This window comes from Nicotiana tabacum, chromosome 17 (genome assembly GCF_000715075.1).
Source record: "Nicotiana tabacum cultivar K326 chromosome 17, ASM71507v2, whole genome shotgun sequence".
NCBI lineage: Eukaryota > Viridiplantae > Streptophyta > Magnoliopsida > Solanales > Solanaceae > Nicotiana > Nicotiana tabacum.
This window is the reverse complement of record NC_134096.1, coordinates 115,822,321-115,849,831: the sequence shown is the minus strand read 5'-3', so window position 1 is coordinate 115,849,831 and position 27,511 is coordinate 115,822,321. Positions and strand designations below refer to the sequence as shown.

The window sequence follows — 27,511 nt, the reverse complement described above, 5'->3', positions numbered from 1 at the left end:
GGCGACGTTTTATCTCCCTACCTATTTATCATCTACATGAAAATGCTATCCAGACTCATAGACCACGAAATTGACTGTTGCAGAAGGGACCCCATTAGAATTAGTCCTAGAGGACCACCTTTATCACATCTTTTCTTTGCAGACGACCTTATTCTACTAATGGAAGTCAACCAAAAAAGTTGCAATTCTCTCATCAATACACTCGACAAATTCTGTACAATATCAGGGCAACCCATAAATTTCAACAAATCCAAAATCTTATTTTCCAATAATACACCACCTGACCTGAAAAACATTTATAGTAATAAACTATCAATAAAGGCTACCAACAATCTCGGCAAGTACTTAGGATTCCCAATGATCAGTATTAGACCATCCAAAAATGATTTTCAATTCATAATAGATCGAATGAATAGCAGACTTAGGGGATGGAAAACTAAGTTTCTTATTAGTGCTGGTAGAGCAACCCTTATAAAATCAACCTTGACTGCCATCCCAAACCATGTTATGCAAATATATAACCTCCCCAAGGCTACGCTAAATAATATTGACACAATCCAAAGGAATTTCCTATTGGGGACTACCGAGCAAAAAAGAAATGTTATTTAGTTAGGTGGGATATTGTCACAAGACCAAAGAACCAGGGGGCCTTGGGCTCCATAAAGCAGCTTGGAAAAACAGCTCCTTCCAGGCAGCCTTAGCTTGGAGATATAGGAAAAGCAATGATAGGAAAAACTTGCCGAGAATTAATAATGCCAATAAAAGCTTATGCTCTCATACTTGAAAAATATCAAGAAAGGAACTATTATTTGCAAACAAGCCACCAAATAGTTGGTTGGAGATGGGAAATCAATAAGCCTTTGGCACGATAATTGGATTAATCAAGCAGGCCACTCGGGAATTACGTCCCCCTCACACAAAAGGAAGTAGACCAAACTCTGAACTCTATAATACACAAAGATATCTACAACCTTACGAACATGTCCATTGTCCTACCTGAAGAAGTAACCAATAAGATTCATAGTACCTATATCAAGCAAACCCACCCTAAAAAGGATACTTTTGGTTGGAGCTCTAGGAATCATAACACTTTCTCATCCAAAGCTGCTTATGAGCTCATAGCTGGCCAAGAAAATTATGAAGGGACAAATCATGACTGGATATAGAACACTAATACGCTTAATAAGTTAAAACATTTCTTATGCACAACCGCTCTCAACAGACTCCCTACAACTCAAATGCTCGCTAGGAAAAATATTTTCCCCAATGGAAATTGTTCCATTTGTGGCATCGAAGAAGAGGACATCACACATGTTTTCTTCGGTTGTGTCTACTCTAAGGAAATATGGGCACAATCATGCACTAATCATAATTATCCCCAAGGCCAGAACTCTAATGATACCATGTTTAACTGGCTGAGAGATTAATTGAAAACTAAAAAGCCTTATAACGTCTACGTCAATTGGTCTGAATTACTCTCGTTCCTACTATGGTATATATGGTCCACTAGAAATGATATAACTTTCCGGAACAACAAATCATCTCCCAATATCAATATCCCAGTTAATAGGGCAATAAAATTCGTGTTCGCAACAAACAAGATTTCTAGAAATCCTAGGAACAACACTATCCTTATTAAGTGAGAACCTCCGATTGACGGTTTCTATAAACTTAACATAGATGGGGGCTTGTGATGGTAATCTAGGGAATAAGGTATTGGGGGGTATTTAGGGACAGTAATAAAAAATGAATCCTGGGTTTTAGCTTGAGCATGAAACACGCGACAAATATCTACATGGAAACACTTGCTTTGCTTTATGGGGTTAAATTAGCCATTGAAAGGGGCTTGCTGCCAGTAGTTATTGAAACAGATTGCCAAGAACTTATTAACCTACTGACCAACAATGACCATCTCTATCAAAACTTGATTGATGATTGCATGTCTCTATTGAGGAGCGCGAGTGATCCTCCACTTAAGCATGTGTTCAGAGAAGCTAATGGAGTAGCGGACCAATTAGCGAAGAATGCATGCAAAATGGACATTTTTGGAAGATTGTTTACTTATCCTGTGCCACCCGCTTTTGTTTGCACTGCTTTTGAAAGAGATGGCCGCTATAGTAGTTGCTCATGACTTAATGCTTTGTTAGAACCCAAAATTGAAAGTAAAACAAGAAAAATAAAAATTATCTATAGCATGTAAGAATGATGTTTATTACATTATAATCTCACGCTCATTGAATTGTTGTTGACTGCTAAATTGGTAATGCATTTTCACATGTAAAATCCTCAAAATAGGAATATCTTACATTCATGAAGATTTGGCTTGGCTGTAGATATTATTTTAAATATTTTAAATAATATTTGGAGATCATTATATACGGTCGAAACCGATTTCGGCCTTCGTGCGACTGGTCGAGATGGGAACATAATGGACCGAAGAGCGTCTTCATAATTTCGGAATAAGATCCGAAGCCGGGTTACCTAGTTTCGAGTTATCGAGCTCGAATCCAAATTGAACAATGATGCGAAGAAAAGACCGACCAATGCTGAGCCCGAATCAATACCGGGCCCCGAGTCAAAATCGAGCTCAAATCAATATCGAGCTCGATTCAGTATCGAGCTTAAGTCAATATCGAGCCTATAGACAAGAGCCGTTACAGCCTCACTAAAGGAGAGAATCTCGGCAGGAAAAAAGAAAAAGTTGATTTATCATGGTTCCCCACTATGTATTTTTAATTATATCTAAAGTAGGATCCCCCACTATAAGAGGGATAGCTATTATCTCTGTAAGTGGGGCATTGAGACATTAAGACACCATAACTCAGATACTATGCATATGCTCCATATTGAGAGATTATCATTTTGAGCTTTATACACTATTTTCATCTTGCTTACTCATAAACCATCCTCCCTTGAAACTTGTTTGTATTTTCATTCTTGATAGTTTAATATTCAATATTTCCGCTTATACGATTTATGTCAAGTTATACCACGTACCCTTAGAACTACGTATAAATTCAACTCTATCTGTTTTTCGGGTAAACAGTTTGGCGCCCACCATAGGGCTAAGGATAACTGTGGTTATTTGACACAAATCTGTAAAACACACCATTTTACACTTGTCATTGAAAGTTTCTTTGATTTCAGATTAGCAACAACGAACTCTCAATTAATAGCCTTGCCTGTCGACAACGAAGTTGGCCTTCAAGGTGAGAACACCAACTTGACACCCAGGGCCGAAAGGCCGCTTGTCAATGCTGTTGAGGCCCGAGTCGAAGTACCATTAGACATTAATTCGCATGTGGCTATTGAGGCAAACCAACGTTCTGAACCTGAATATAGCATTCATGATGGTACTCGATATGCAGCTCGAGACACCCATAACGTTGAGGAAAACGGAATCAGCTTGCATATGATTTTCGAAATGTTGTAAGCTCAACATGTAGCGATAGCTCAGTTGCAAAAACAAACCGAAGTACCGAGCAAATCGGAGCCTAGTCCACCCCGAAACATCACCCACAGAACAGAGCCAGCTATAGTAAAGTCAAATGAGTAAGAATCGGGAACTAATCCCGAAATTGCTAAGATACTCGAGGAACTCACAAAACGGATCGAAGCAAACGATAAAAAAATGGAAACATATAACTCAATGGTCGATCAAATCCCCGGGGCACCACCAGTGTTGAAAGGGTTGGATTCCAAAAAATTCGTGCAAAAGCTTTTTACCCCGAGTGCAGCTCCAAAACCGATCCCCAAAAAATTCCGCATGCCCGAGATTCCTAAATATAATGGGACGACTGACCCTAACGAACGTCACCTCTTACACGTGTGCCATAAAGGGTAACGATTTAGAAGATGACAAAATCGAATCTGTGCTGTTGAAAAAATTCGAAGAGACCCTTTCGAAGGGAGCAATGATTTGGTATCACAACCTGCCACTAAATTCCATCGACTCATTCGCCATGTTAGCAGATTCTTTTATAAAGGCACATGTAGGGGCCATAAAGGTTGCAACGAGGAAATCAGACATTTTCAAGGCAAGACAAAGGGGTAATGAAATGTTGAGGGGGTTCATGTCCCGATTTCAAATAGAACGCATGGAATTGCCACTGGTCACAGATGATTGGGCCATTCAAGATTTCACCCAAGGGTTGAACGATCGGAGTTCGATAGCATCACGTCAGTTAAAACAAAGTTTGATCGAGTATCCGGCATTGACCTGGGCAGATGTGCACAATCGATATCAATCAAAGATCAGGGTCGAGGATGACCAACTAAGAGCCCCTTCCGGTTCAGGACATCCAAACAGGTCGGTAGTTAAGAACCAGATGGACATCGATAGGGAGCCAAGGTCGAACAGAGACTGATATCAACCATATACCGTAGATCGAAGGAACAATGGTTCAAGACGTAATTTCGCCCGGAACAATCGAAGAAGTGATCGAGGACAGAGTTCTTGGGGACTTATGAGAAGATGTGGTTTTGACAAGTATGCTGATCCCACAGAGGCCTCGGTTATCGAAATATAATTTTAGCATCGATGCATCGGGCATTGTATCAGCAATCGGAAGGATCAAAGATACTAGGTGGCCCAGACCCATACAGACCGATCCTTTCCCAAGAAACCCGAATTTGATGTGCAAGTACCATGGTACGCATGGTCACAAGACCGAGGATTGTAGACAATTAAGAGAGGAGGTAGCCTGTATATTCAACGAGGGCCACCTTCGAGAGTTCCTCAGCGATCGAGCCAAGAATCATTTCAGAGAAAGGGATGCCAACAAAAAAAATGAACAGGAGGAACCCCAACATGTCATTCATATGATCGTCGGTGGGGTCAACATTCCACAGGGACCCATGTTCAAACACACTAAGGTATCAACCACTAGGGAAAAATGAACCCGAGATTATGTGCCCGAAGGCACTTTGTCATTCAATAACGAAGAAGCAGAAGGCATTTCTCATCCCCACAACGACGCTCTGGTAATTTCTATCTTACTAAATAAAGTTCAAGTTAAGCGTGTTTTAGTGGATCCAAGTAGTTCGGTGAATATCATCCGATCGAGGGTCGTGGAACAGCTCGGCCTACAGAATCAAATCGTGCCCGTAACTCGGGTTTTAAACGGCTTCAATATGGCCAGTGAAACAACTAAAGGGGAGATTATTCTACGGGTGAACGTGGCTAGAACAATTCAAGATACCAAGTTCCACGTAATCGAGGGTGACATGAGATACAACGCCCTGCTCGGAAGACCTTGGATCCACAATATGAGGGTAGTCCCTTTGACCCTCCACTAAGTGATGAAATTCCCGACGTCGGACGGTGTAGAAGCAGTATACGGGGAATAGCATGCTGCAAAGGAAATATTTGCAGTCGATGAGGTAACACCGATATTGACACTATCAACCTAGAAAAGGTCGAGCATCAAAGGAAAAGAGGAAGTCAAATAGCAATCACAGCCATCAGCCTCGACCGAATCGGGGAAGTAGGAGATACAAGAAGAAGAGTAGGACTTTCTGACCCCTCGAACTTTTATTGTTACCGAAGATTCCGATGCCACCAAATCAACGGTCGAAGAGCTGGAACATGTTATAATGATCGAGTACCAACCAGAGTGAAAGGTATACCTGGGAACGGGATTAACCCCCGAACTCAGGAAAAGGCTTATTCAATTCCTTATTGATAATATAGATTGTTTTGCTTGATCCCATTTAGACATGACAGGTATCCCACCGGAGATAACAACGCATCGGCTAAGCTTGGACCCCTGGTTCAAACCGGTGAGGCAAAAGAGGAGACGAGATAAAGCACGCATTCATAAAGGATGAGGTAACTAAACTTCTCAAAATAGGGTCCATTCGGGAGGTGAAATATCTCGAATGGTTAGCCAATGTAGTTGTAGTTCTGAAAAAAGGGAACAAACTTAGAATGTGTGTAGATTATAAGGATTTAAATAAGGCGTGCGCCAAAGATTCTTTTCCACTCCCTAACATCGATTGCATGATCGATGCCACGGCCGGCCACGAGATCCTTACTTTTCTCGATGCCTATTCCGGGTACAATCAAATCCAAATGAACCCGAAGGACCGAGAAAAGACTTCATTATCACCAAGTATGGAACATATTGTTATAATGTAATGCCCTTCGGGCTAAAAAATGCAGGAGCTACTTACCAACGCCTAGTAAATAAAATATTCGAAGAACAAATAGGTAAATCAATGGAAGTTTATATTGACGACATGCTAGTTAAGTCCCTACGCGCAGAGGACCATTTGGTTCATTTGCAGGAAACATTCGAGATTTTAAGGAAATACAACATGAAGCTCAACCCCGAGAAATGTGCTTACGGGGTCGTTTCGAGCAAGTTTCTTGGCTTCATGGTATCGAATCGGGGGATCGAGATCAACCCCGATAAAATCAAGTCCATCGAATACATCACCATCGTGGACAGTGTAAAAGCCGTGCAGAAGTTAACCGGACGGATAGATGGCTTAGGCCGATTCATTTTGAGGTCGTCGAATCGAAGCCACCGATTTTTCTCTATACTCAAAAAGAAGAACAATTTTGCCTGGACCCCGGAATGCCAACAGGAATTAGAAGAATTGAAGCAATACCTATCGATCCCACCACTACTTCACACTCCGAAGGCAGATGAGAAACTTTACTTGTACTTGGCAGTATCGGAAATAACGGTAAGTGGTGTCCTAGTTCGAGAAGATCAAGGTACGTAATTTCTCGTTTATTATATAAGTCGAACCTTAGGGGAAGTAGAAACTAGGTATCCGCACTTAGAGAAATTGGCACTTGCACTGATAAACCCTCTAGAAAGTTAAGACCATACTTTCAATGTCACCCCATATGCGTATTAACCACTTACCCACTTCAGAATATTTTGCACAAGCCCAAACTATCATGCCGATTGGCCAAATGGGTCATCGAACTCAGTGGGTATGATATCGAATATCAACCCCGGACGGCCATCACGTCTCAAATTTTAGCTAACTTCGTAGCCGATTTCACGCCAACCCTCGTACCCGAAGTAGAAAAGGAACTCTTGTTAAAATCGGGTACATCATCGGAGGTATGGACCCTCTTCACAAACGGTGCTTCGAATGTGAAGGGGTCCGGGCTAGGCATTGTTTTGAAGCCGCCCATGGGTAGCACTATTAGGAAATCTATCAAAACTTCTAGGTTTAATAACAATGAGGCCGAGTATGAGTCCATGATTACAGGTCTCGAACTAGCCAAAAGCTTGGGAGCAGAAGTCATTGAAGCCAAGTGTGACTCTTTACTGGTGGTAAACCAAGTGAACAAAACCTTCGAAGTTCGAGAGGATAGAATGCAAAGGTATTTGGACAAACTGCATGTAACTTTGCACCGTTTCAAAGAATGGACTTTACATCATGTACCTCGAGAACAAAACAATGAGGCCGATGCACTTGCAAATTTGAGGTCGTCGGTCGAGTAAGACGAGATCAACTCTGGGATTGTCATTCAACTCTCGAAATCCATGATAGAGGAAGGTTATGCCGAGATAAACTCTACAAGCTTAACCTGGGATTGGAGGAATAAATATATTGAATACTTGAAGAACAGAAAGCCCCCATCGGACCCTAAAGAGTCAAGGACCATACAAACCAAAGCTGCTCGATTCACATTGGCTGAAGATGGAATGTTATACAGAAGGACATTCGATGGACCGTTGGCAGTATGCTTAGGACCAGGGGGTACCGATTATATTTTACGAGAGGTCCATGAAGGCACTTATGGGAACCACTCCGGCGCCGAATCACTGGTTCACGAAATCATCAGAGAAGGATACTACTGGGATAGCATAGAAAAAGACACTAAAGAGTTTGTTCAAAAATGTGATAAATGCCAAATGTTTGCACCGATGATCCATCGGCCCAGAGAATAACTTCATTCAGTCTTATCCCCATGGCCATTCATGAAATGGGGGATGGACATCGTCGACCCTCTACTGTTGGCCCCAGGTAAAGCTAAGTTTATTTTATTTATGACTGACTATTTCTCTAAATGGGTTGAAGCACAAGCGTTCGAGAAACTGAGAGAGAAAGAGGTTATAGACTCCATCTGGGATCACATCGTATGTCGATTTGGGATAACCGCCGAAATAGTGTGTGACAATGGAAAATAATTTATCGGCAGCAAGGTGATAAAATTCCCCGAAGACCATAAAATAAAAAGGATATTAACAACGTTGTACCACCCTAGTGGGAACGGACATGCAGAATCGACGAACAAGATTATCATTCAAAACATAAAGAAAAGGTTGAACGACGCTAAGGGGGAATGGAGAGAAATTTTACCCGAAGTCCTTTGGGCATATCGAACAACATCAAAGTCCAGTACAGGGGCAACCTCATTCTCCTTAGTATATGGTTCTGAGGCCTTGATTCCAGTCGAAGTCGGGGAACCCAGTGCGAGATCTCTACATACAATAGAAGAGTCAAATCACGAGGCTATGAATACTAGCCTCAAATTATTGGATGAAAAGCAAGAAGCCGCTCTCGTCCGATTGGCCGCCCAAAAACAGTTGATCGAAAGATACTATAATCGAAGAACCAATCTTTGTCATTTTAAAACCGGGGAATTAGTGCTAAGGAAAGTCATCCTCAACACCCGAAATCCAAATGAAGGAAAACTGGGTCCAAACTGGGAAGGACTGTATCGGGTACTCGAAATCGTCGGTAAAGTATCCTACAAGCTCGGTGTTATAAACGGCAAATAATTACCAAGCAATTGGAATGTGTCGCACCTAAAATGATAATATTGCTAAGGTATGACCCTCCCATGTTCGTTTATACTTCGAAACTAACCCTTGTAGGAGTTCGACCAAGAACAGGAATGGGTTATTCAACACAAAGCCTTAGGCCTGAAAGCACGTATTGCACTCTTTTTCCCTTAGACCGGTTTTATCCCAGATGGATTTTTCGGCAAGGTTTTTAATGAGGCAACCACTGATCTTGCTAACTTAGAACAATTCAATAGTATCCGAGGCCTCTTTACAATCAACCTCGAATACTGGGGGGCGTTACCCTCAAATATATCAATATCATATGTCAAGTTCGATGCAAGGAAGTTACTTCATAACAATAGGTTTTCGATAGGAAAAATTGTAAGATCCAAAATGGTAAAACGAACCATGCTCGTGTAGTTTGCTCAATTCCATGGTTGTGTAGTTTTCTCAATCCCTGGTACAAAACATGAACACATGTATAACGACATAAAGAGAAATTTCTTCTTTGCTGATATCTCACGTCTCAGAACCCATCTGCTATTTCATGATCTATTACGCAAACAAGCTTAAGGGCCGACCACTACCCCATAAATCGGGACTGCCAACCGAAAAATCAACGAGGCCAAGCCCCATACTAAGCCTACGGGCTACCTTACTTCGAGTTTGAGAAATCACTTATTCGACTATTAAGCCTAAGGCTACTCTTATTTTGAGTTCGAGAAATCACTCACTCGACTACTAAGCCTAAGGGCTAACAATTATTCCGAGTTCGAGAAAAATACTCACTCGACTATTAAGCCTAAGGGCTACTCTTATTTTGAGTTCGAGTAATCACTCACTCGACTACTAAACCTGCGGGCTAATTATTATTTTGAGTTCGAGCAATCACTCACTCGACTACTAAGCCTAAGGGCTAACAATTATTTCGAGTTCGAGAAAAATACTCACTCGACTAATTAAGGCTAAGGGCTACTCTTATTTTGAGTTCGAGCAATCACTCACTTGACTACTAAGCCTACGGGCTAACTATTATTTCGAGTTCAAGCAATCACTCACTCGACTACTAAGCCTAAGGGCTAACAATTATTTCGAGTTTGAGAAAAATACTCAATCGACTATTAAGCCTACGAGCTACCTTACTTCGAGTTCGAGCAAAGCGCTCACTCGACTAATTAAGCCTAAGGGCTACTCTTACTTCGAGTTCGAGCAATCACTCACTCGACTACTAAGCCTAAGGGCTAACAATTATTCCGAGTTCAAGAAAAACACTCACTCGACTAATAAAGCCTACAGGCTACCTTTCTTCAAGTTCGAAAAATCACTCACTCGACTATAAAGCCTACGGGCTAACTATTATTTCGAGTTCGAGCAATCACTCACTCGATTATTAAGCCTACGGGCTACCTTACTTCGAGTTCGAGCAATCACTCACTCAACTATTAAGCCTAAGGGCTACTCTTACTTCGAGTTCGAGCAATCACTCACTCGACTACTAAGCCTACGGGATACCTTACTTCGAGTTCGAGCAAAGTACTCACTCAACCAATAAAAGCTTATGGACTAACTATTACATCGAGTTAGAGCGAAGCACTAACTCGACCATAAAACCTACGGGCTACACCGCTTTAAGTTTGAGCAAACACCCACTCGGTTATAAAGGCTATAAAGGTCTGAATTCGATCGAATTGCCTAATGCCTCGAACTTATGAAAACTTTCATAAGGCATGAATAAAACAAGATCTTCACAAGGTAGAAAATAAAACAGAAACAAGTCGGGAAAGGAAAAGATCTTTATATATATTCAAGAGTGTTTACAACGTCCGAACAGGACCTTACACAAAAAATAGAAAACACTCTAAGTCTCCTGGTTATCTCAGGAGGCGGTCTCTTCTCCATCGGGCTCCTCCCCGCTCTCAGACCCACTCTTGCTCCCATCATCATCATCGTCATCATCGGAAGCCAAGGCTTCAGCATCGGCTTCGAGCTCTTTAGCCCTTTTTATCTCTTCGGTGAGATCGAAACCTCGAGCATGGATCTTCTCGAGGGTCTCCCTTTGAGATCGGAATTTGGCAAGTTCAGCAACCCAATGTGCTCGAGTTGTAGCGGTTTCGGCTGCCTCTCTTGCTTGCACCTGAGCGGCTTCAGCGTCGGCCCGATAGACGGCCACAAATGCATCCGTATTGGCCTTGCTTTTTCAGCGTCAGATTTGGCTTTGGAAAGTTCGGAGGCCAACCGAGCCTCGAGCTCCTCTATTTTTCTTGCTTGGACCGAGCTCTTCTCCTTCATGACTTGAAGTCGGCTTTCGGTCGATGATAATTGGGCTCGATCAGTTTCTTTTTCTGCGGCAAGACGGTCCATACCATCTTTCCATCCCAAGGTCTCTGTCCTTATCATATCGACCTCCTTACGAAGCTTCCCAATCACCTCAAGCTTCTGCTGCAGCTGTGAGATCGAAATATTAGCCACCGTTCCCGAAGCAAGCCCATGGGTTTTTAAGATTATCATTACCTGCTCGGCCAGGTTGATCTGGTCTTCATAAGCCTTAGCCAACTCAGCTCGGAGGTCCTTGATTTCTTCTTCCTTTTGCCCGAAGAAGAGTCTAAGGGCGTTCCTCTCTTCCGTGACCCATCGAAGGTCTGCTTCGTACCAGCGCAACTCAACTCGAGATCGAGAACACGCTTCTCGATGACTGGCCTGCAAAGAAAGAAGAAAAGAAGTTAGAAAAGAAAAACAAACATGAAGGTGGTACCAACAAAGTGAGTTAAAGCTTACCCGATTCAGAGCCTGCTACACTTCGTGGAAAAGATCCAATGCATCACTAGGGCCAGTAGCATCCTCGATACCGGTAAACAAATCACAAAAAAGGTCCTCTCCCTCGTGAGGATCGTCTACCTCGAGGCCCCCCAAAGCTTGGGCCTCTCGAATCGCCCCTTCGGAAAAGGCGGGGAGAGTAGGCGAGTCTCCGATTACTATTGCCCCAAGCGAGTCGCTTGGGGCGTTCTCCTCGGTTCGGAGAGCTTCAGGATCGGCCCTTTCGGATAAACCCACTGGTTGTTGACTTTGGTGGGAGGCATCCTCAACCTCCATTAACTCGGGGACTTTACCCGAATCCTTCTCCGATACCACCTCAGTTCGAGGCGGAGACACACAAACCACCATCGATCCAGCTGCCTTTGAGGCATCAATGGTTTTCTTCACTCGGGCCACCAGTATGGACCCGTCGTCTTCTTCTTCCTCGTCTTCATCCCTTAGATGCCGAACTGATTCTTCGGTCAAAGGGATGGTATTCTTCCTCGGCTTACGAGCCGTTCTCATCTTCGATTTTGGATCTTCGGAAGTAGAGGCCCTTTTTCTCTTATTATCCTTCACCGGTTTTGGAACAAAGGCCGAAGCCTCTTTCTCGCCAGACGGGGGCCTCAAAACTGCATCTTTGCCCAGATCTACACATAAGAAAATTGATTTTAAGTATATGGAAAACACTTCGTTCGAACTATCAAAGATACGAGAAAGAGACTTACCATGATTTTTGGCCTCCCATTGGCCCTTCGACAAATCACGCCAAGAGCGCTTGGCGTATGTAGAGGTTGAAGCCAGGTCTCGTACCTAGTTCTTAAGGTTAGGAACTGCACCATGCATCCAAGGAACCACTGCATCACAAAAAAAGGATATCAGTGAGAAAGAAACGAAGGGGCAAAACAATAGGGGATAACATCGGAGTTACACTTACGCTTCATGTTCCACTCCTCGGGAAATGGCATCTTCTCGACCGGTATTAGGTCCGAAGTCTTCACTCGAACGAACCTACCCATCCAGCCTCGATCCCTGTCCTCGTCTATGCTCGAGAACAGAACCTTGGTAGCCCGACGCTGAAGTTTTATTAACCCACCTCGAAAGAGGTGGGGGCTGTACAATCAAATGAGGTGGTCGAGGGTGAAAGGCATCCCCTCGATTTTGTTCACAAAAAAACGGATAAAAATAACGATCCGCCAAGAAGAAGGATGGATTTGGCCTAGGGTTATTTGGTATTGACGGCAAAAATCAATGATAACAGGGTCGAGAGGACCTAACGTGAAAGGGTAAGTATACACACTTAAAACCCCTTTCACATGAGTAGTAATGTCTTCTTCGGGAGACGAGATTACCATTTTTTTGTTCTCCCAGTTGCAATCTTTCCTTATCTATTCGAGATGCCCCTCGATTATCGAATACAGATACCTCGATATTGGCTCGCATCGGCCGGGAACCGACGAGCCTTTGTCGACCTTAAAAGCGGAGGTAAGAACACACGCCTCGGGAACACACTTCTCAGGCCGTGGCTCCACCGGTGTTTTGTCGGCGACAGGTTGTGAAGAAGAAGCTTTTTCTTTTTGAGGAACGGTTTTTGATCTTTTCACTATTTTGGCTTTGAAGATCGAGAATAGAAATAAATGACAAAGATGTGGTATTTTGAAGAAAGGTTTTGTAGTGAAGACCACAGAAGGAAGATTTTGCAATAAAAATCACAGGCTTGCAGATAAACTCAGAAGATGCGAAAAAGAGCTTAGAAAATTTGGAAACTAGAGATGTAAAAGTGATAAATGGTAAAAAGAGAAGATGTTTATAGATTGGGGAATGACAGTTCAATGTCAGCAGTGGCAGACCAGCGTCTGACACGCATTTAATGCCTTGGTAAATGGAACCGACGGGACAACTATCACGTACGTCATGGTCGGGTTCGATGCAAACGTCAGTGTATATCTGGTCGAGCCATTGGGAAATCCTATCGTTTCTCGCCACATCCTTTTTGAGAAACAAGGGGACTATCTGTATACGGTCGAAACCGATTTCAGCCTTCGTACGACTGGTCGAGATGGGAATATAATGGACCGAAGAGCGTCTTCATAATTTCGAAATGAGATCCGAAGTTGGGTTACCTAGCTTCGAGTTTCAAGGACTGATCAATACCGAGCTCGAATCCAAATTGAACCATGATGCGAGCAAAGACCGACCAATGCTGAGCCCGAATCAATACCGGGCCCTGAGTCAATATCGAGCTCGATTCAGTATCGAGCTTAAGTCAATATCGAGCCTATAGACAAGAGTCATTCCAGCCGCACTAAAGGAGAGAATCTCGGGAGGAAAAGGGAAAAGTTGATTTATCATGGTTCTCCACTATATATTTTTAATTATATCTAAAGTAGGATCCCCCACTATAAGAGGGATGACTATTATCACTGTAAGGGGGGCATTGAGACATTAAGACACCATAACTCAGATACTGTGCATATGCTCCATATTGAGAGATTATCATTTTGAGCTTTATACACTATTTTCATCTTGCTTACTCATAAACCATCCTCCCTTGAACCTTGTTTGTATTTTCATTTTTGATAGTTCAATATTCGATATTTCCGCTTATACGATTTACGTCAAGTTATACCGCGTACCCTTAGAACTACGTATAAATTCAACTCTATCCGTTTTTCGGGTAAACAATCATATACTTCTGTTGTTTTTCGAACTTCAACAAAATAATATCCAAACGCCTACTTAACCTTTTCATTTCACCAATTGTAAGCAATGTAATGGTTCATGGTAAAATCATGAAGAAATTAGCAAAAATTGATTTCCTTTTATATGACATTAGTTATTTATTCATATTTAGTTTATTCTTTACGATTGCGCGAAGCGCGGGAAAATTTACTAGTGAAAAATTGAACCGAAAACCGAATGCACACCCCTACCAAAATACGTCGACTTAACAGAAGTATGCTCATGCTCTTCAAGTCGTCCTATAACCATTAATTGGAAATGACTTCCAGAAAACAAGATAACTTTACAAAATGAGAAAAGCGCGTTCATCTTCAACAATTCTACAAGTTACAACATTCTTGAAAGCACTTTCTCAGCTCACAACCGACCAAAAACATACATTCTACAGATTTCACACTTACAAAGTTCGTGTTGCCGCAATTCATTTTTATATATAGTAAGGCAATGCAGGTTGAAAAATGCCTGAATTATGAGTATTGATGACAGATCTTAGTTCCCCATGTAATTAGGACCTTTAAATTGAGACTCTGGTGGTATTTGCCGCTCTCTTTCTTTGAGATAGTTAAGAAGTGTTGGCTGCTCCGGTCTCAAATCCATTCCAGTGCCACATACATAAGGCGATGCTCTTTGGTAACCAAGAAAATGTTTATCCGATCTTTGTTCTTCTGCACCATAGGCGAGGGGAGGACTTGGATGCAATTGTAGGCTCTCCAAGTACACCATTGGACTAGAAGCCAAGTGATTTCCCCACTGATCTAAAACATCAAACCTGGTAAGATTGGTCGCGTTCAGGTTTCCATAGTTTGCTGGTGCATTAGAGTGAACAGGCCATACTGGATTGCTGACTCGCTCGAAGTTCTGACTGTTTCTGTAGTGATACAGCCATTCAGATGAACTCATTCCAAGTAATGGTGGGTATCCCTCAATAAAACCTGGAGCACCTGCTACAAAATCAAGCGGTCCACGAACTGTAGATGGGCTTGAGTATCCACTCACTGGTGATGCACCAAGGATACCGTCTCCTTCCTTGGTTCCAAATGCACTCTTGTTAGGAAAAAGCGGTGTGTTACCCTTAAACCAAGAAGCGTCTTCGGGTAACAATGGAGCTGAGGGAACTGGAGTGACATATGGAGGAGGAGTATCATGTATAGCTGCAGAAACCGGCATGGAACAAACTTTGTGATCTCTAGTTTCCTTTAATGAGAGACCAGATAAAGATTCAGAAGCTAGTTCATCTATTGGGCTTAACAGATGCTTATTTAAATCCCCTGTCCCCCTCTCGTTTCTTGGACTTTCCTTCTCAAGAACCCAAGCACTCAGAGATGGAGGTCCGGCAGGGAAAGCGGCAGATTGCTTGAGTGGCTTGCTGTACCTCAAGTTTGTATTTTCCGGGCGGAAACTGAAAATATCGTTCTGTGGTTGGCTTTGCTCAGAAATCAATGATGTGGCACGACGCAAAGATTCATCAGGAGTAGTAGTTCCATTGATAACATTGATGGAGGATTGATCGCATGAGGTGCCTGATGTATATATTGGTGCAGAGTTATGTCTTGTGATGGGCTTGAAAAGAATGACTTCTTCCTCATCTGTGGTAATGGATTGGCTGTTGCGACAAGGGTGATCTTGACTCTCTCCATTTTCTTTCGCCATTCCACAATTATTCTGATAAGACCCTTTTAGCTGAAGAGTCGAACCAGATTCAGCTACTCCTGACTTTTCCTTATCTGCTAATTCTGACTCCATGATGTAGAATCTTTTGCCTGTTTTATCATAAAAGATCCATTTTCTAAAATGACTGGATCTGTCAGCCAGTTTAGTTGCTGCACAAAAGATACGCCGTGAACGACACACACTCTTACTACTGAAATTATCTATGCACTCCAAATGGCTCATGAAGTCCAAAGACTTGTGAGCATGGGCCATGGGATCAAACCCCTTCAGTTCATGGTCTTCCCAAAGAGCAGTACTTTCTGGAGCAAGTCCGTTCTCACAAGGATCAAGACGATTTAGAAGATCAGCCAAAGCACCAAAAAAGTAAGACATCGCACTCTGGACCTTTTCATCTCTTGCATGTGCTTCTGCTCTATCAAGTATGTTTACCAACCACTCTACAAACACACAGACGGTGGGTAAAAGGGTGCAAGTCTGTGTGTTATTTCTTGTTACAGTTTTCTCAACAAGGCGACCAATGCAAATGAAAGTAGCAGCTACTGCCTGTTCTGTCAAAGCAGATTGCTGCTTGTTATCTTTCTTTGGATCCACTCCATCCCCAGACTCAGTCAGGCTATGGAAGATAAAGATGAAAACGGAGACAAGTTGAAGAGCACGATAAGGGCCTTTTCTTGATGGATCCATTAACTGGTATGACTCTAGAGCAGCCTTTAGTTCATCATCATCCATTACCACTAAACCTTCCAATTGTCCGACAGTGGATGCAAGAGTAGATTGAAAGTCTTCCAAGCTGCATTCGATAAATGGCTGAAGTTTTAGAATTTTTCAAATAAATCAATGACATGATTTGCAATACTGTGAAGGAAGCCACTATAGTTTGCTTATCAAATCTAGAAGCACTAAAATTATATCCAGAATGAAGTTAAAGTTTAATAGTAAAGGGAAAAAACAACTTGAAAGGCAGACTTTGGGTGAAGAGTATAATGTGAGATATCAAAAGGACCAACTGACCAAGACTAGTTGGGAGAATTAATTCAAAAAACATGGACTTTAACCAGCCTATGTCAATCAGATAAATAAATTAGTGTCAAAAGAATTAAGATGCTGCACACCAGTTATCCTGATACCATTGATTCAGATGTTAAGAAAAGCAGTTCCTTAGCAAAGGCAGCAGCTTCATAAATTTATGTTATAGAAAGTATGAATATCCATGAAGGTAAACATAAACACAATATTTTTTTTTTCACCTTTCATTTGGCATGGAAGTGTTTTGGAATACCACCCAAAATAGCAAAAGAAACTAAAAAAATAAAAGCTAAAATTTAAAATTGAAAAATAGCTGAAATTATCAGTGACAAAATAATCTTCCTTCACAAAATATAAATAGAAAACAGACTCGAAGTTTAACAAAAGCAAGCAGATTTGCCAACCAATCACATCCTGATAATTTTGTACATAAAGTAGTCTTAGAAGCAATGCAAGTAACTATATCAGTGAAACATAGAATTCTAAAAGCAACTAGAAACCTCAGTTCCAGTATATTAATGCCTATAGTGCAATGTTTATACTTGGAAATTACTGTTGAAAACATGCACATTTTTAAGCAGGTTTAACAAGCAGGCCAGTAAATCAAGCAGAACTAGTCAACTTCCGCCATGAAGAACTAAAGAAACAAAGGGAGGAAAGGGATTAAGTGAAACCATAGACTATATGAGGACTATCTCAATTGTCAGGTTGAATGATTTTAACCGGTAAATGCTGTGTACCTGGTGTGCACGAGAAAAAAACTCATCAATCTGACAAACAGAAGCCATATATCAGCTTTTCCAGAGGTAACAGTTTCAGGGGCTTCTGGCATATTCTTGTTTGAAGAACCGCTGGTTGCACCATTTATAGCATCCATGGAACACCAAACTGATGGTTTTAGCAAATCAAGGTGTGCTCCACTGGACAGTGAATGCAAATTAGATAACCTGTTCTGCAGATTCCCAAGAAAACAATGAAAAGTTTTAGTCCTCTAGAGTCAAGAGGGATCACTGAAGATGGGGAGAAAAAGCAACAAAAGGGAAATAATATACTTCAAGTTTCTTTGACTCAAGAAAAGGAGAATGGAGGATAAGAGAAGAATCTTTTGGCATCACCTCTTCAAAGAGTAGCATAAGATTGTTCCAGGCATCAGGGAATGGTTCCTTAACAGCTAAACTTCTAATGCAATGGTATAAGGCAAGGAAAGGGTCACCAATATATGTTGCCAATAGTGCAAGCTGCAAACGAAATTAAAATATCTTAACATGAGCCTCGAGACGGATGTTGTCTAAACCTTGATGCAGGAAACAAGAACTGACAAGCTTGGAAGATTAAACCACAGAATCTACCTGATTATGGGGATTTCCACTGTCTGGCCATATCCTAGACGCTTCAAAGTAGTATGTGGCCGCGAATGACCACTTACATGCATCCGGTTTCTTACAAAGTTCACCATATCTGGCCAGATCTCCCAGACAAATTAGAAAACGGTGACAAGCGTACTGGCATTGAGGTAGCTTCATGGGTACAAGAGGAAGCGAGCTGCTACTATTCTTACAGAGTAAGAGTTCCCCAGGGAGCCCACAACTTTTCCTGAGTTTTTTAGTTAACTCCTGATAAAATTCAGTAGCTTCAGATAGAAATGACTTGAGCCCTTCCATATGATTGTCAATCTCTCGGGCAGCACTTGAATCACCTTCTTGTGCTTCACTTTTCCTTTTCTCAGCATTAGCCTGCCGAATCCTTTTACGGAACTCATCAATATGTTTATAGTGAAGTTTCCACAGAGAGAATTCAACTTCCTGAAGTCCCACTACTGCATAATTATTTAAAATAATATTCTCATAGCTGCTACGGGCTTTACGATACAATTCCTGGACATCTTTGTGCACAAGGCCTTTAGAGTAAATTGATGTCAACAGTTGCTTCTCTATATTGGCAATCTGCAACATGGATGAGATAACTTAGCAAATTAGAAGCACAAAAGCAAAGTAAACATTCTAAACGGATTCAATAAGTCACCTCAAGAAAAGTATTCAGCTTTTTCTTCTGATCGTTAAATGTTGAAGCTGCGTCAACGTCCATGACTGCTAAGAACCGACTTCAATACTAATCAATATCTCATTGATGACACCAACAAGAATGTACCTACATGAGTGATCAATGACCTCTTTAAACAATACAGCAGCAATCGAAAGAAAAAAAAGGGATTGACTACGGAACATCTATTAACTCCCAACATACTGGTTTTGATCTTAGGATGTTAACTCTACATTAACTAGTTGCACAGCAACAACACATACATTTTGCTTTGTGGGCTACAACAAGATGATTAAAGTAACTCGTAGGAAATTCTGAAGGTTTTATTCACACAGGTAAGTTAATTCAACTACTTCGATTCATCATCAATTAACGTCAAAAACCATTGAAAAAGAAAACCAAAGGGGTCAATGTCAACACTTGATAACTTAAATCAATGGATCCCGGAGGACCAATAAAGGGTATTTTTTGCACAACGTAAGTTCCTCAATTCAAAAACATATCTTTTCTACTGATTTTTTTATGACAAAAGTACACCTTATACATCCACCTAACATGGCAATCAAAATGATACCCAAAAGCCAGTAGCCATGACTCCACAATTCAGTGCAGATAAAAAACAAAACTCAGCAAGATGTCTTCATTTGTGTCATATAAAATTTCCAAAAAAAGACCAGTGAGAAGCACAAAGTCAACGAAAACCTAAAACTGGAAGACTTTGAGATGACTTTCTGACTCCATACCTTAAGCAAAACAAAGGAATAGAAAAGTGATAATCATCATCCCACAAATAAAGTTATGGTGATCAGTGATCACCACCAATACAATACATGAATTTATTGTAAAAAAAAAAAAAAAAAAAAAACAGATGCTAATGCATTCAATCATCCCATGTCCATACGAGTTCTCTATAGAATTTATCTTCTTTTGAAGCACACGTACAATCTTCAAGTAAAATTTGATCATAAAGAAGAAAGAAGGAAAGGAAGGTAGACTGATGAACAGCAGGTAGCTTTAGTAACTTGTAATTAAACCTCAAAAAAAAAGAAATTAGACAAATAGTCACGGGAAAGAGCAAACAAGAATCGAACAAGGCATAATTAAAGCTACTTTTGATGGAAAAGTCAAAAGTATGAAAGATGCAGTATAATACCTGTAGAATTCAAAAAAAACAGAAATTGAAACCACCACTAATGAAATTCACAGCAAAAAAATTGGAGATACAGCCAATCGACTAAGCGGGCAAGAACAAAGATGTACTTTTGATATGCAGAGAAGGAGATGGGGGGGAAGGGAGGGAACAGTAGGACAGGGGAAGAAAGAAGTGAAAACAACAGAATTTTTTGGCCAACTGTTCTTGTATTAGTTGTGAAACAGACAAATTAAAAAGGTGGCTGTGTGTATTAATGAGTATAGTGAAAAGTATAAAATGCCCTCTGCCCTCATACTATGTTTCTTTCTTTTTCTTTTTCATTATTTTTTAACAATAATTATAATGTCCGGACCAACTTATGCTTGTCTTAATTATTTTATGTATAGTTGTTACCTTTCAACAGCTCCTCATACTATATTTCTTTGAAACCAATATTAAAAGGTAGTTTTATCATCACTAATTCACTTTCTATCTGTTTGAAACAAATATTAAAAGGTAGTTTTATCATCACTATTCATTTTCTGTGTGTTTTCAGTTTTCTGACATTGTAATACAAGCCAAATCTCATTAGAATTCAGTACTTTTTAGGAGTAATACTTAAAACATCAGCTTATGAATGATTCAAACTGATTCCCTGATTTTGTTAAGAGTTCTTGAAATAAATAGTTAAGCTGCATAAAGAAGTTATGAAGCTACTTGTCCCTTTTCTATTCTTTAATTATTACTAGTTCTAAAAATATATGCAACTGTATGATTAAAGGGAGCTGGTGAGTTGGTGGGATGTTGTCTTAACTTTTTTATAGTGCTAAAATAATCTTAGTTGGTTATGGATAAAGAGGCTTACTTGCTACACATGATAACTGTAAATATGCTCCAACAGAGAGGGGGATTTGGTTATTGGTGAACAAAGTTACTTTAAACTTCCAAGATTTCCTCGGAAAGAATGGTATGGACATGAAAATTATAATTTTTTTTTAAAAAGGTATAATTTGGAGTTAAGTTGAAAAATAGTATTTGAAATTTGAAATTATGTTTGGACATGCATTTCACTTGAAAAAATGTTACAATTTTGTGAGTAGAAAAATGGTCAAAACCACTTTTTGGTTTTTGAAAAATTCATTTTTAAAAAATTTCCAAAAACTTGTAAAATTTCATGGACAGAGGCGGATCTAGGATTTTTATAACATGGGTGCACTACTAAAAAAGGAGGAAAAATAAAAGTATTAAGTGAGAATTACTCTTTATTCCTCTAGGTAAATAACTTAGCATTCAACCAAGTGCACCATTTAGTCTTTTTGGAACATGGGTGCCAGTAGGTAATATTTGATCAATTCTTAAAAAATATGTACATAAAATACTTAGTTTGACGAAAAGATTATGGGTTCACGTGCCCTATTCGCTGGGCTATAGATCCGCCCTGTCCATGGACAAACACATTTTTTTAAAAACAAGAATTATGGACAAACGGAGCCTTAATTACTTCATTGGAATTTGGAAGGAACATTGACTATATTATATGATTGTCAAAATATCTAAAAATAGATAGTGGTGTTAATATTTTTACCCTGTTTTGACTACTCAATAATATGTTGTAGTGTCATATTTCCACTGAACTTTTTAATTATTATTATAAGCTAGATGTTGCTTGTTTGCTTACATCTAAGATATTATTCAAATTCAATGTCCAAATAATCTCATAAACTACAAAAATATTATCAAAATAAAAGCAATTTAGTAAAATATGAACAAGAAATGGAAATAGAGAGAAGGAAGAGATTTTATTTCTTCTTCAATTGTATGTATTTTTCTATCTATTACAAGGCCTTTATATAGGCGTGAAAAGTGAAGAAAATATGTTATTGAATATGTCATTAAACATAGAAAATATGTCATTGAATATGTCATTAAGCATTTGAGATGAAGATCATGGAGGAAGAGTATACATCCACCATAATTTGATATTTCTGGATGTCCATAGATAATGTGCCTCATTAAAACCTTATTAGAAAAAAAAACCTAGTGAAGAAAAAAGAGTACACATATTTAGAAATACGTTTTTTTTTGGTTGCCTCATTAAAAACCTTGCAAAGAAGACCCAGTAGGACAAAACCTTATAAGGAAAAAAGAGTACACCGCATATTAACTCCCCCTGATGAGAGCATCAATTCACATCCTTGAGCCTTCGTATCCCAATCTTGTACACTAGTTTCTTGAAGGTTGACGTCAGTAGAGATTTGGTGAACAAATCAGCCATATTATCACTTGAACGGATCTGTTGCACATTGATATCACCATTCTTTTGAAGATCATGTGTAAAAAATAATTTTGGTGAATGTGTTTTGTCCTATCTCCTTTTATGAATCCTCCCTTCAATTGGGCTATGCATACTGCATTGTCTTCATACAAAATTGTGGGTAGTTTGTCACACCTCAACCTATATTTATCTCGAATAAGGTGTATTATAGACCTCAACCATACACATTTTTGACTTGCTTCATGAATATCAATTATCTCAACATGATTAGATGAAGTAGCCGCGATTGATTGCTTAGTCGATCGCCAAGATATTGCAGTGCCTTCACATGTAAACACATAGCCTGTTTGAGATCGAGTCTTATGTGGGTCAGATAAATACCCAGCATCAGCATAACCAACAAGATCGGGACTGCAATCATTGCCATAAAATAAGCCCATATCGGTAGTCCCTTTTAGATACCGCAATATGTGTTTAATTCCATTCCAATATCTCCTTGTAGGAGTAGAGCTATATCTTGCTAAGACATTAACTGAAAAAGTTATGTCAGGCCTTGTAGTGTTAGCAAGATACATTAGTGCACCAATTGCACTAAGATATGGTACTTCAGGATCAAGAAGTTCTTCATTCTTTTCTTGAGGTCGGAACTTGTCCTTATTCACATCAAATAATCGAACAATCATCAGAGTACTTAATGGATGTGCTCCATCCATGTAAACTGTTTCAATACCTTTTCTATGTAGGCATATTGATGAACAAAAGTCTCGTTTGCCAAATGTTCAATTAGCAAACCAAGACATAATTTTGTCTTTCCGAGATCTTTCATCTCGAATTCCTTCTTTAAATAATTAATTGCCTTTTGGAGTTCTGTCACAGCAACAATAAGACCTTTGATAGCAAGGCAAACGAACAAGCTTTCACTCGGGGACGATTAGGTAATCTTTGGTTTGATAGAAAATTCCCACCAGGAAGTTAAGTTTTTTACTGAATAGAGGTTACCCGATCATTCACGAGCACAAACCACCAGAGGACTGTTAGATATTCTTTCACTTGATAGCATGGATTCCTAAGGGGAAACAAGATATGTTGTCGAGTGAAGAATTACCTAGCAATTCATTGGTGGGACCTTCGAAGATACAAGACTTCTAGTTTTCCAATTCGCATCTTTCACATTCAAACACTGGGGGAGGGGGTGATATGAGAATATGGAAACAATGACTGCCACGTTAACCGGGAACAAAAATTCAAAACAAAATGCATTATCGGGATCGGGGACTGCGCAACCAGTCCCGTAGAAATAAATTGTACAAGATAGCCACAAGTAATGGCAATTATTTTTCTGCATCGCAAAAGGCTTATGTAACTTCTGAAAATATAAGGAATAAAATGAAATCCTTTTTCTTTTAGCTTGTTTCTTGTCTGAACGATGAGCTGATTTTGTCATTGAAAAGTTAAACAAGTACTTCAAATGTTAGTGTCGTAATGAATAAGAGACGTCCTCTTCAAGAGCACCGCAAACACTCATTCCGAGACGAGTCCAACCATACAAAAATTATCAAATTCCGATATCAAATGGACCTTCAAATCTTAATTTTTTATTTTTGGAAGATTTTATAAAAATCTGATTTTTCTCCCATAATTTCACGGATCCATGATATAATTGAGTATTCATGTCATCAACATATACAACAAGTACAACAAACTCATATGTTGTTTTTTTTATATAAAAACATGGACAAATGGCATCATTTATGTAACCTTCTTTTAATAAATACTCATTAAGGCGGTTATACCGCATTTTTTCTGATTGCTTTAGACCATACAAAGATCTTTGCAATTTGATTGAAAATATTTTTCAGGACTTTGAATTATGTGCGTCATGCATTTTAAATCCCTTGGGAATTTTTATGTATATCTCATTATCAAGTGAGTCGTAAAGATAGGCTGTAACCACATCCATTAAATGCATGTTAAGATTTTTATGGACAGCAAGACTAATGAGATAATGGAACGTTATAGCATCCATAACGGGAGAATACGTCTCTTCATAATCGACATCAGGCCTTTGTGAAAATCCTTGTGCAACAAGGCGTGCCTTATATCTTTGTGCCTCATTTTTCTCATTCCTTTTTCGTACAAAGACTCATTTATAGCCAACGGGCTTAACACCATTAGGTGTTTGGACTACAGACCTAAAAACTTCACGTTTCACAAGTGAATCCAACTCAGATTGAATTGCTTCTTGCCATTTTGGTCAATCACGTCTTTGTCGGCATTCTCCAATGGATTGAGGTTCAAGATACTCATTATCTTGTATAATGCCAGATGCAACATTGTATGCAAAGACATAATCCACAACTATATTCAATCGATTCAAATCTGTCTCAATATCGATTTGGTTTATTGATAGTTCCTTATTTTCTTGAGTCTCAGTCTCATTGATTTCCTCGTGAATCTCAGGATTGGTTAAATCATGGGTTTCTTTATGAGACCCATTCGTAATGTCATCTTGATCATTTATTTTTGCTTTTTCTAGGATTTCAATCCTTAGAACCCAATGCTCTGCCACGCTTTAGGCGTGCTTTTGACTCATTAGCTATAACACTAGAAGATTGTCCAGCAGGGACATCAATACGGATTGGAACATTCTCTGCATGGATATGTAATTTCGTTATCCTTTTCAGATCCGTAAATGTATCTGGTATTTGATTTGTTATTTTCTTCAAATGGATAATCTTTTGCACCTCTTTTTTAAAAATAGAGGCACGTGGATCAAGATGACACAATGATGGATTTTTTCACAAAATTTTCCGTTTGATTTCACCAATTTCTCCCCCTAATTTTGGGAAAAATGCCTCATCGAATCGACAATCTGCAAATCGAGCAGTGAACAAATCTCCCGTTAATGTTTCGAGGTAGCGAATAATGGAGGGTGATTCAAACCCAACATATATTCCTAACTTTCTTTGGGGACCCATCTTGGTGCGATATGGCGGTGCTACAGGCACATATACAACGCATCCAAAAATTCATAGATGGGATATATTAGGTTCGTGACCCAAAACTAATTGCAACGGGGAATATTTATGATAATTTACCGGTCTAAGATGAACTAGCATTGTTGCATGCAAAATGGCATGACCCCAAACAGAAGTGGGTAATCTTGTTTTCATGAGTAACGGTCTTGCTATCAATTGCAGACGTTTAATCAAAGACTCTGCAAGGCCATTTTGAGTGTGAACATGAGCTATGGGATGTTCCACTTTTATCCCAATTGATAAGCAATAATCATTAAATGCTTGGGATGAAAACTCAGCAGCATTATCAAGTCGAATAGACTTAATTGGATTATCGAAAAACTGTGCCCGTAATAGAATTATTTATGCCATTAATTTTGCAAATGCCAGGTTGCGAGATGACAATAGGCACACATGAGACCATCTAGAAGATGCATCTATTAAGACCATAAAATATTTAAACAACCCACTAGGTGGGTGAATAGGTCCACAAATGTCCCCTTGTATACGTTCCAAAAGCGCAGGGGACTCAATCCCAACCTTTGTTGGTGATGGTCTAACTAATAATTAACTTGCCTTGATAACAAGAAGTGCAAGAAAATTCATTATTTAAAAAAATCTTTAAATTCTTTAATGGATGCCCATTTGAGTTTTCTATAATTCGTCTCATCATAATTAATCCAGGATGTCCCAATCGATCATGCCAAAGTACAAAAGTATTGGAATCAGTAAACTTTTGGTTTACGATAGAATGTGCCTCAATTGCACTAATTCTTGTCCAATACAGGCCACAAGATAAAGTTGGAAAATTCTCAATAACCCTTTTCTGGCCATAGACATTCTTGGTAACGATGAGATATTCGATATTATTCTCATCTATTGTCTCAATATGAAATCTATTTCAACGGATATCTTTAAAACACAACAAGTTCCTCTTGGACTTAGAGGAGAACATTGCATTCTCTATGATAAGTATTGTTCCATTAGGCTGAGTTATATTAGCTCTTCCAGATCCTTCAATTAGATTACTACTATCAGAAATTGTAGTAGTATTTGCCTTACAAATACTTAAATGAGAGAAATATTTCTTCTCTTTGAATATTGTATGTGTTGTACATGAATCAATTAAGCAAATATTTTTACAATTGAACTTTGATCAAAGTTTTTTTTGAGAGATATCTATATTTGATTTCCATGGTTTGACATACAAAAAGAAGTATATGAATAAATATTAGTATTTTTAGAGAAAAAGAAAAAAATAAATAAAGTTAAACCAATGATTCAATAGTAACTTTTAATGCAATTTCGAGCAAACTCTGGTTATGATACAAACAATTCCATAGCTAAAAATAATTCCATTATTTTTAGGTTGGCATATGATTTTAAAACACGAAAAACTTAAGTCATATTAATACACATGAAACAATGAGTTTGCAAATAAAGGTAACTAAACACAAAAGTAGACAATAAACTGTATAAACGTTAAAAAACAGGACCAACGTTTATAAGGTATATAATAAATAAAATGATGAAATATTATAGTCATATTAACGAGTTACCATAAATAATATATTATACAATGGTTAAGTAACAAAAAGATTTCCTAAAATATGCTAAATAAAAATAATCAAAGTTATACATGTAACCTCTTAATTTACCTTCTTCTTGAAGGAAAGGTTAATGATACTTTATTAGAACTTAGATTACTAGGCTTACAAACCAATTGCTTGAACAAAGTAGGGCATTGATACTGTTGGTACTTTAAATAATTGAGTCATATTGACATAAAAAAATCCAACGTTTGCTTGGTACTAATTTTCTATGTTAAGTGAAATAATATAATATTAGCACATAGAAAAAGAAGAATATTGCTTGGCCATGACCACGATCACGAACAGGGCCATGACCTTTTCTACACTTAGTATAATGGGAATACACCTCATTCATGTCGGGCAATGGTGTAGACCCAATGGGTCAATTATCGTGATTTCTCATGAGCAAGTCATTGTTTCGTTCAGCCACAAGTAGAAGAAAAATCAACTCAGAGTACTTCTTG

At 39.3% G+C, this 27,511-nt stretch overlaps 1 protein-coding gene across 2 annotated transcripts; it reads right to left on the bottom strand.

Moving 5' to 3' along the window:
- Window positions 1-14,517: 14,517 nt before the first annotated feature.
- On the bottom strand, window positions 14,518-20,410 carry LOC107766421 (nonsense-mediated mRNA decay factor SMG7-like). Of its 2 annotated transcripts, none has more exons than XM_016585230.2 (6): window positions 20,185-20,410; window positions 19,014-19,139; window positions 18,341-18,934; window positions 18,107-18,229; window positions 17,732-17,943; window positions 14,518-16,755 (listed from the first exon to the last, which is right to left on the bottom strand). In XM_016585230.2, exons 2-6 carry the CDS (start codon window positions 19,074-19,076, stop codon window positions 14,784-14,786), a joined length of 2,964 nt encoding a protein of 987 aa, XP_016440716.1. In that variant the 5' UTR covers window positions 19,077-19,139; window positions 20,185-20,410; the 3' UTR covers window positions 14,518-14,783. The 2 variants fall into 2 exon arrangements, with proteins under 2 accessions (XP_016440716.1, XP_016440778.1); XM_016585292.2 differs by lacking the exon at window positions 20,185-20,410 and adding an exon at window positions 19,933-20,050.
- Window positions 20,411-27,511: the final 7,101 nt, after the last annotated feature.